Below are 11,448 nucleotides of genomic sequence, written 5' to 3'. Positions count from 1 at the left end.
ATGATGGTGAACTGTTAGATAACCCTAAGAGATATAATGATGACTCTGTTGTGTATGTTGATTTTTGTAATAGTGATGCAATTAGTTTATTAGAGATTAAATCTATGCTTGTTGAAAGTGGATCAAATGTTGGGTATGATGTAATATACTATAAGATACCAGGGACAACAATGGAGAATGTGTTGTTTGAGTTATAGACAAATGCTGATCTAATGTTAATGTGTACATTGATATCTAACAAGAAAAGACCTAGGACTAATAGGTATGTAGAGGTATTTGTAACTCAGCCTCTAGAGCCATTAGATGTTATTCCTAGCCAAGAAGAGATTAATATGGACAATCCCTTTGGACAATCTACACAACAAGAAATAGATGAGGAACAACAGTTAAGGGAATTAGAGGGTATTTATAAAGATTTTTCAGATCCTGAGGATAGTGATGAGTATGAATTGAATGTGAGTGACAGTGATGATGAGTCTTAGCACTCAGATGCCTCTAATAAGGATGAGAGTGATGATGATCTGGTGTTTGAAAAAAATGTTGATAACATGGTGTTTGAAGATAATGACACCCCTGAAGAGCCTGTTAAGGATGACAATGTGGGTATAGATGAGGAGAGTGTCAATGCTGGGAGTGATGATGAGAGGATGGCCCCTAATTCTACAGATGAAGATGAGCCAAATTTTCCAGAATTCAACGAAGATGTGGATATGGAGAGACCTGTCTTTGAGCTGGGCATGTTGTTCAAAAGTTCCCAGATTTTTAGAAAAGCTGTAAGGAATCATGCAATCATCGAGAGAAGACCAATTGAGCTTGTCAAAAATTATGGAAGAAAGATAAAATATGTGTGCAAAAAACCTTGTAAATGGATTGTTTATGCTTCTCCATTTAACAAGACTCCTACTTTTCAGATTAGAACATTGGTCAGAAAACATACTTGCATGCCTACATTTAAACAAAAACAAATAAATTTAGTTTGGCTTGCAGAGCATTATGAGAAGGAAATCAGGATGAACCCTGGCTGGCCTGTTAAGGCTTTTCATAAAAAAATATTCAATGACTTGAAAGTGGAAGTGTCAAAGCATGCTGTTTATAGGGCTAAGACTAGAGCACTGTTAAAGATCAATGACACTCACAAAGAACAGTTTGGTCAGGTATAGGATTATGCATATGAAGTGAGGAGGGTTTTGAAAGGAATATGTCCTAAGTCCAATCAGGTATTAGGATTTAGGAATAACTCTTTATGTAATCTGTTTTGATTTCATTGATATTAATAAAAGACTTGTTTTATTTTTATTACGGGCTTTATCTATTTAAGTGTTTAAATAAGATATACCATAGTTTAGAGTAAAGCTTTTTATGGATTATGATGAGATCATAATAGTGAGACCTAAAAAGATGATAACTCTAAACTTAAATAGTTCCTGGTCGTAGAACTACTAACTGGTAATTAATAATCCGCAAAGATCGGTACATACTATGCTTGCTTCATTATGAAGGATGTCTGTTCTCATAGACATTTGTGTGGTGACACTATAGCTAGTATGTAGATGCTTATTATAGAATAAGTTCACTGAACATGACTCGCACAGCTGAACAACTGATGGAGTTCACTCACGTGTCAGCAGTTGTTCACTTAGTGATAGTTGTACAAGTATCCTTTGACTTGAGGTCATCATAGTCATCTTGTGTACACTGAACTATGCTTTGGTTTAGTTCTTAGTCTCCAGGGACAATTATTAGGGCTCTACTGGGTATAGGAATTTGTACACGAAGATAGTGTATGATCAATAAAGGATCTACCCCTTCCAGTGAAGGAAGCGAATGTTCAAGGCTGATCCACGTATGCTAGTTCAGGAATCTCTGGCCAGAGTAAATGAAATTAGAAAGGAGTTTCTAATTTGCATAGAACTACGCATAGTAGATGGTAAGCAAGTGATTGAATTAGATAGGCTTGACACGAGATCCATGCCTTGTATTTAATCGGGACATTGTAGGGTAGAAGGAGTTTATTGTACGGTAACTATTCACTGACAGGTTCTTGGTATTCTAAGCAGTGAATTCATATTATCCGGATAGTCGCGATATGTTGAGAAGCATCACTCACGATGTAGAATAAATGTGATTAACTAATTAATCATATTTAATAAATTAGAGAATTTATATAAATAATGATAAAATAGTTTTATTATTATTTATTTCTACTACTGGCTTAATATTGAACCTACAGGGTCACACTATAAAAAGAGAATGATTTTGTGGTGGAGGAATTAATTAATAATGGCTAATAATTATTTATTTGTGAAATAAATAATTAATTGGCAAATTTAATAATTGATTAAATGAGATTTAATTGATTATAAATTAATTAAGAAAAGTTCTTAATATCATTAATTAAGGATTTAATTTTTAGAAATTAAATCAAGAGAGAGAATTATTTCTAAAGTGTTTAGAAAAGGGATTAATAATTAAAAGGTGTTTTAATTATTAATGAGAATAATAAATGGGATAATAATAATAATATTTATGGGAAAATTTCAGCTGAAAATTTTGCCTATAAATACACTATTATAGACCCTATTTTTATTCTAACCCCAGAAACCCAAAAGTTTTAGAAAACCAAATTCTCTCCACCTCCTCCTCCTCCAAAAAGTCGTTTTCTTGGTGGATACCGGTGGAGTGCTTCACACTTGAGGAGCAACTGCTAAGGATCTATGATCGTTGTCTCCGAATTATTTTAAAAGGTTAGATTCGATCCCTCGAATTTTTATTCACGATTTATATGCTTTTATTTGGATTTTGTGTGTATAAAAGTGTTTTTCTACGCCCCGCTGCGATTAAAAATCCTACAATGGCATCAGAGCATAGGTTGTATGCATATAGATCTGTGGTAAAAATTTCAGAATTTTATGTGTTTGTATGAATTAATTATGATTTTTACAAGTTATATCATGGATTAATTTTGTCTGATGAGAAATCGTTTCTCAGAATAATTTTGAATGTTGATCTGGATTCTACAAGTGTTGTAGATCGTCTGGGTATTTTTTTCATAATTTTAGGATGTATAGATTTTTTATTATGAATTTTTGAAGTTCTTACAATTAAATTCATAATAAAATATAGATATATATATATATATAATATGTTGTATATATACATTATCTGTGTTCTTGCTGCTGCTTTAAAAGAGAGTGTCTGCTGTGCACGGAAGCAAAGGAGATGTCAGGTCATAGTTGTCAGGCACGGCAACCGAGAAAGAAAGCAACGGCAGCTGGAAAAAAAAATATAGGGGTGTCACGCATTCTGGGAATGCGTTACACACCTGTGACGCATTCACGGCATGCGTTACACCCTTAAATGGCTTAAAAGGTGTGTACCGCATCACCGGAATGCGTTACAGGGCTTGTAACGCGTTCCTGTAATGCGTTACAGCCCGATTGTCCATATTAAATTTGATTTTCTGGGAGTTTCGTAACTCCGTTTTAGGCGTGCAATATACCGTTGGATTCGTTTTTCCGAGACGGATCTAATGGAGTGATCAATTTTAGTTTATATAAAAGTTTTGAACTGTTTATATTTCCATGAAGTGTTTTAAAGCTGTTTTTGATTGTTTTAATTGCTTTTAAATGCTTCATGTGATACATAGAGATGTATAATGCTTAGTTCTATGTGCTAGATGATATAACATGCCTACCTTGATGTTTATTCATGTTGATATATGTGATATATGCTTAGTTTATCATGCGATTATAGATTTAGGTGAACTTAAATGAACATAAGGCGTTTGTTAGACAACCTAGTATAGTGAAATTGTTTCATAACCTTAAAAACAATATTATGAATACAATCATGAGATTCTTGTGTTTGTGAAACACGTAATTGAATATGAATTTTTGATATGAGAGAAAGGATGATTCTGTCAACAACAGATTTCTATCTGTAAGATAGGGTTATTAAGTGACGCCTCTTGACAATGCTCCACCCGATCTGGGAATCGTCTGATTATTGATTATTGATTTAAAATATTTAATTTAAAAGGAAGAATCTCTTTATAATATGATTATGATTGTAACGTAATATAATCCCTCTAAAATTAATAATATCAAGTAGTAATTGGCCAATGACACAACGGGCTTGTGTCGGTCATAGCCTTCCAACATGATAGAAAAGTAGTTCTTATTTTTGAATCATTGTCGGTTCGTGCTACAGCCGAGGGCTTTGATTTCGAAATAAGAAATACTTGTCTATTACATAGAGATGTGTACATTGAATAAGAATCTAAAGGTCGGTACGTGCTACAGTCGTGGGCCTTTGGGGACTGATTCAACTGTACGGAATGTTGAGTTAGACTTGACTTAGATTATTGAGTTTGTCGTGCTACAGCCGAGACTCAATTATTCAAGAGGCTAAAGTTTGATTAGGGAATAACATGAGATGTAATTGACAAGAGTTGTCTGCCTATTGAACATTGCATGGCGGTTCGTGCTACAGCCGGGGTTGTGTAATGGAATGTAGGATCCCTATTCCCACTAGCATTATGAATGCTTAATTTTTCACGTAGGGGGTTGAATAAATTAGAAAAACTAGCGGGAACCACTTATGAATAAAGACCCGATTCATATAGTGTTTTGAAATGAAATCGAATATTTGCTAAGTATTGTTATGTGTTTATCATTTACAGATTTATAATATACATTATGTCTTCAGCACTATCACTTAGGAGCATACTGGATGCTCACAAATTGACTGGTCCTAATTATGCTGACTGGCTTCGAAACTTGAGAATTGTTCTCAGGATTTAGAAGCTGGAATACGTGATTGACTCACCTAAGCCTACCGAACCTGCTAGTGATGCACATAATGATGAACACGTTGTGTATCGTAAGTGGATAGATGATGCAAATGTTGCTCAATGCATCATGCTAGCTTCCATGAACATTGAGCTACAGAAGCAACATGAGCATATGGATGCTCACACTATCCTCATGCATCTACAAGAGTTGTATGATGTGGCGGGGAGGACAGCTCGATATGAGATATCAAAGGAGTTGTTCGGTTGTAGGATGTCTGAGGGATCATCTGTGAATGACCATGTACTTAAGATGATCAATTTGATTGAACGTCTTGGACAACTTGGTTTTTCCATGGATGGGGAGCTGAGCCAAGACTTGGTCTTGCAATCGCTTCCGAGTTCGTTCTCGCAGTTTGTTGTGAACTTTCACATGAATAAGTTGGATGTCAGCCTGCCTGAACTCCACAACATGTTGAAGACTGCGGAATCGAATTTTCCCCCTAAGAAGAGTTCTGTTCTTCTAATTGGTGAAGGTTCCAATCCTAAGAAAAGGAAGAGGAACTCTTCCAAGAAGAAGAAAGTAGGTGAAGAAAAGTCGGTTCCACCAAAAGCTGAAGACCCCAAGAGCAAAGTTGTTTGCTTTCACTGTAACAAGGTGGGGGCACTGGAAGAGGAACTGCAAGGTTTACCTTGCAGAATTGAAGAAGAAGAAGGGTAGTGAGACTACCGCTTCTTATTCAGGTATGTTCATGATAGAAGTGAATATGTCATTAAATCAAATTTCTACTTGGGTATTAGATACCGCCTGTGGTTCTCAAATCTGCAATTTGTTGCAGGGACCAAGGAGAAGTAGGACTCTTGAGGAAGAGGAGGTGATTCTACTGATGGGAAATGGAGCAAGAGTTGCTGCTGAAGATGTAGAATCATTTCATTTACATAAGCCTACGGGCAAGACTATTGTTTTAAATAATTGTTATTTTGTTCCCTCGATTGTGAGGAATATTATTCTCATGTTAGACTTGGCTGGATTTTCATTTATTATTGAGAATAATGAATGATCTATTCTTAGAGATAATATTCTTTATGGACGTGGTACTTTAAATAATGGTCTGTATATATGTGACATAATTTACTTCAGATTGAACAAACTAATAAAAGAAAAGGGATGATGAAAATCTCACTTTATAGTGGCATTGCAGTCTCCATTTAGTAGACATGGAAAGAGGGCTGCAGATTTGCTAGGAATGGTACACACAGATGTATGTGGACCAATGTCTACGCAAGCCATGGGTGGATTTTCATACTTCATTACTTTCATAGATGATAGATCTGGATTCGGATATGTGTTTGATGAAACACAAGTCTGAGGCCTTTGAAAAGTTCAAAGAATATAAGTATGAAGTGGAGATACAACCAAACATAGTATTATAACTCTTCGATCAGATCGAGGTGATGAATACTTTAATGGAGTGTTTCTAGATTATCTCAAAGTAAATGGTATAGTCTCCCAGTGGACTCCTCCAGATTGGTATCTGAAAGGAGAAATCGAACTTTGTTCGACATAGTTCGGTCCATGATGAGCTATGCAAATCTTCCAGTATTCCTATGGGGTTATGCATTGGAAACCTCAGCATATTTACTGAATAAGGTGCCTTCCAAAATCTGTTCCTCAAACTTCGTATGAGATATGGAAAGAAAGGAAACCGAGTCTTAAACACGTTAAGATTTGGGGATGTCCAGCTTATGTCAAGAAAGTTGACCCAGATAAGCTGGAATATCGATCCGAAAATGTAGTTTTGTGGGATATCCTAAAGAGACTTTAGGGTATTACTTTTACACCGATCATCGGGTGTTTGTCTCCAGACATGCTACCTTCTTGGAAAAGGAGTTTATCCTTGAAGGAAACAGTGGGAGCAAAATTGAACTTGATGAAGTTCAAGAAGCACAAACTACTACGGATCAAGTGGAAACACCTGTTCTGACTGAACAATATTTTGTGGAAAAGCCCATTCATAGATCAGGGAGAGTGTCTCGCCAACCTGAGAGGTAATATGGCCTTGTCATTGAGAATGACAATGAGTTGTCGATCATTGATGATGACGACACTGTGACCTATAATGAGGCTATGAGTAGTGTTGACTTGGAGAAATGGCATAGTGCCATGAAATCCAGAATGGAATCTATGTATACGGTATACCAAAGATAGATTATAGCAGATGGCCAGGTGGAGACCTTTAAGGCCAGGCTTTTGGAAAAAGGATTCAAACAAAGGCAATGGATTGACTTTGATGAAACTTTTTACCTGTAGCCCTGTTAAAATCAGTTCGGATTTTGCTTGCGATTGCTGCTTACTACGACTATGCGATCTGGCATATAGCCAGATGGTTTTCTTTCCAAGGAAAATGAAAACCTAGTGTGTAAACTACTGCGAACCATATGTGGTTTAAAGCAAGTTTCTCGTAGATGGAACATTCGTTTTGATGAGACAATCAAAGAGCTTGATTTTATCAAAAACGTAGATGAACCATGCGTCTACAAAAGGGTTAGTGCGAGCGCGATAACATTTCTTATATTGTATTGAATTAGAGTTGACACACATAACAACATAGCAGACCCACTCATAAAGCTACTTTATGAAAGTCACTTTGATCGTCATAATGACAGGATGGGTATTAGATACCAGAGTGATTGGCTTTAGTACAAGTGGGAGATTGAAAGGAATATGTCCTAAGTCCAATCATGTATTAGGATTTAGGAATAACTTTTTATGTAATTTGTTTTGATTTCATTGATATTAATAAAAGACTTGTTTTGTTTTTATTACGGGCTTTATCTATTTAAGTGTTTAAATAAGATATACCATAGTTTAGAGTAAAGCTTTTTATGGATTATGATGAGATCATAATAGTGAGACCTAAAAAGATGATAATTCTAAACTTAAATAGTTCCTGGTCGTAGGATTACTAACTGGTAATTAATAATCCGCAAAGATCGGTACATACTATGACTGCTTCATTATGAAGGATGTCTGTTCTCATAGACATTTGTGTGGTGACACTATAGCTAGTATGTATGTGCTTATTATAGAATAAGTTCACTGAACATGACTCGCACAGCTGAACAACTGATGGAGTTCACTCACGTGTCAGCAGTTGTTCACTTAGTGATAGTTGTACAAGTATCCTTTGACTTGAGGTCATCATAGTCATCTTGTGTACACTGAACTATGCTTTGGTTTAGTTCTTAGTCTCCAGGGACAATTATTAGGGCTCTACTGGGTATAGGAATTTGTACACGAAGATAGTGTATGATCAATAAAGGATCTACCCCTTCCAGTGAAGGAAGCGAATGTTCAAGGCTGATCCACGTATGCTAGTTCAGGAATCTCTGGCCAGAGTAAATGAAATTAGAAAGGAGTTTCTAATTTGCATAGAACTACGCATAGTAGATGGTAAGCAAGTGATTGAATTAGATAGGCTTGACACGAGATCCATGCCTTGTATTTAATCGGGACATTGTAGGGTAGAAGGAGTTTATTGTACGGTAACTATTCACTGACAGGTTCTTGGTATTCTAAGCAGTGAATTCATATTATCCGAATAGTCGCGATATGTTGAGAAGCATCACTCACGATGTAGAATAAATGTGATTAACTAATTAATCATATTTAATAAATTGGAGAATTTATATAAATAATGATAAAATAGTTTTATTATTATTTATTTCTACTACCGGCTTAATATTGAACCTACAGGGTCACACCATAAAAAGAGAATGATTTTGTGGTGGAGGAATTAATTAATAATGGCTAATAATTATTTATTTGTGAAATAAATAATTAATTGGCAAATTTAATAATTGATTAAATGAGATTTAATTGATTATAAATTAATTAAGAAAAGTTCTTAATATCATTAATTAAGGATTTAATTTTTGAAAATTAAATCAAGAGAGAGAATTATTTCTAAAGTGTTTAGAAAAAGGATTAATAATTAAAAGGTGTTTTAATTATTAATGAGAATAATAAATGGGATAATAATAATAATATTTATGAGAAAATTTCAGCTGAAAATTTTGCCTATAAATACACTATTATAGACCCTATTTTTATTCTAACCCCAGAAACCCAAAAGTTTTAGAAAACCAAATTTTCTCCACCTCCTCCTCCTCCAAAAAGTCGTTTTCTTGGTGGATACCGGTGGAGTGCTTCACACTTGAGGAGCAACTGCTAAGGATCTCTGATCGTTGTCTCCGAATTATTTTAAAAGGTTAGATTCGATCCCTCGAATTTTTATTCACGATTTATATGCTTTTATTTGGATTTTGTGTGTGTAAAAGTGTTTTTCCACGCCCCGCTGCGATTAAAAATCCTACAGGTTTTGCCTGAAAGTACTATTAAGATATTGTGTGAAGATCCAGAGCCAGGTGAACAAAGTGGGAGGTTTATGAGAATGTATATTTGCTTGGGGCCATTGAAGAAGGCTTTTGTTCAGTTCTGCAGAAAATTAGTTGGCCTGGATGGTTGCCACCTTAAAAGACCATTTGGTGGGCAACTCTTGGCAGCAGTTGGGGTAGATGCCAATGATGGCATGTACCCAATTGTATGGGCAGTAGTGGAATCTGAAACTACAGAATCCTGGAAGTGGTTCATAGAGTTATTGAGCCAAGACTTGAAGATTCAAAATGATGCAGAATGGACCTTAATCTCTGATAGGCAGAAGGTAAATATTTTTGCACAATTTCAAAATATGAATTGTATGTACATTGATGCAACATAGTAATTATTTGTTATGTATAATGCAGGGACTTATAAATGCACTGGAGGAGGTGGTACCAAATGCAGAACACAGATTTTGTGTTATGCATTTGTACCAAAATATGCATAAAAAATTCAAAGGAGTGGCATTGAGACAACTCCTTTGGAAGGCTGCAAGGTCTACCACTAATTGGGAGTTCAATTTACATATGAATAATATGAAGGAGGTATAAATGTCATTATACTTGTTTAGGTAGTTAATTTTTAACTTTATCTAACATATATTTGTTTTTTCATAGATTGCTGTTAAGTGTCATGAGTGGTTAATGGCCAAGCCCAAACACAGTGGACAAGGGCAGCTTTTAGAACACATGCTCACAGTGATATGTTTGTTAACAATCACTGTGAGGTGTTTAATAGCTTTATAAGAAAGTTCAGGGACTTGCCTATCATAAGTTCAGGGACTTGCCTATCATAACAATGTTCAGAGAGTTGCACAAGGCTGTGATGAAAAGAATCCAAGTGAGGAGAGATAAGTTGGCTTCAAGAGAAACAATCATTTGTCCTAGTGCCCTTAAGAAATTAGAAAAGTAAGTACTTCTTTACTGAACTAGTCTAAGCCTTACATTACTATCATTTTCTAATATTTCTGTCATGGCTTATATGTAGAGCAATTCAGTATGCTGGGAATTGTGCAGTATTTTGGTCTGGAGGCACCAAATATTTGGTTACTTGCACAGATGGGGGTCATGAACTGGTGGTTGACCTACATAACAGAACATGCACTTGCAGAAAATGGGATCTCACTGGGATCCCATGCTATCATGCTTGTGCATGTATAGCTATTAAGTATGAACCCTGGGAAATGCATATAAACAACTGTTATAGCAAGGAAGAGTACATGAAGGTATGTATTTTTCACAAATAATTAGTACTCCTTCTTATTTGTTCAACATCTATACAATTAAAAACTAAGTATTTTATTTGTTCAACAGCTATACAATTGCACACTGGACCCCATTGTGGGGCCTGAATTTTGGCAAACAACTGCTGAACCAAAGCCCTTACCCCAAATGTTAAGACCCCTGCAGGAAGGCCAAAGAAAAAAAGGGTGACAAAGAATGATATCCCTCCTGATGCCACAAAACTAAGCAAGGTTGGGACAGTTGTGAATTGTCATTATTACAAAGCAAGGGGTCACAATGCTAGGACTTGTGTTGTGTTAGGTATGAATACAACACAGAGGAGGGGGGGGTGAATGTGTTTTGGCTTAACTGTTTGATTTTTGATTGACTTAGGCTTCAGCAGTTGGTTGTTATCAATGATTTAGTAGAATAGATGTTAAACATAAATAACTATGCAAATATGTAAAACAAAGATCTTCAAAACTCACTTAATTTTATATTAAAAATCAAGCAGTGTTTTGCCACAAAATCTCTAAGTTCTTGTTTTAGAAGTTAGCTTCTTTCTTGAGAGAGAACACACAATTTTCTATCAAGATTGTTCTACTTAACTAGAGGACCAGTGTTAACTTTATAACTCAGTTAACTGCTGGTTTACACAGTGGATAATAAACATGCTATTAGCTTTTCTAAACTGTCACTTGTCATTTCTATTTATAGAAAAGCAAATCTTCCATTTCTGGCTTAGCATATCTCTAGCATCCCGTGATGACTTTAATCTCCTCTGTCAGTTAAACTTTGCCATTGATCTTGCACATCTCTCAAGCTACTTTTTGTAGACTTGTCAATCCAGCTATGTGAATTGTTTGTTGATTTGCAACCTTGAATATTAAACTGTTCTGCAATTCTGTACTTAAAGAAATTTCTTCACTTCGAGATCTCCAATTAAGTTGTAGAGAACTCGACATCTCGATAGGCATGTTGGCTTGTCGATATCT

At 35.5% G+C, this 11,448-nt stretch overlaps 1 protein-coding gene across 1 annotated transcript; it reads left to right on the top strand.

Moving 5' to 3' along the window:
* The first annotated feature begins 548 nt into the window (after positions 1-548).
* Positions 549-10,902, top strand: LOC141692100 (uncharacterized). Its single transcript, XM_074496839.1, has 6 exons — positions 549-1,149; positions 9,131-9,513; positions 9,596-9,775; positions 9,848-10,138; positions 10,218-10,455; positions 10,544-10,902. Exons 1-4 carry the CDS (start codon positions 549-551, stop codon positions 9,974-9,976), a joined length of 1,293 nt encoding a protein of 430 aa, XP_074352940.1. The 3' UTR covers positions 9,977-10,138; positions 10,218-10,455; positions 10,544-10,902.
* Positions 10,903-11,448: the final 546 nt, after the last annotated feature.

The sequence above is a fragment of the Apium graveolens genome, chromosome 10 (assembly GCF_009905375.1).
Source record: "Apium graveolens cultivar Ventura chromosome 10, ASM990537v1, whole genome shotgun sequence".
Taxonomy (NCBI): Eukaryota; Viridiplantae; Streptophyta; class Magnoliopsida; order Apiales; family Apiaceae; genus Apium; species Apium graveolens.
The sequence above is the reverse complement of the archived record's forward strand: the minus strand, read 5'-3'. Positions and strand labels throughout refer to the sequence as shown.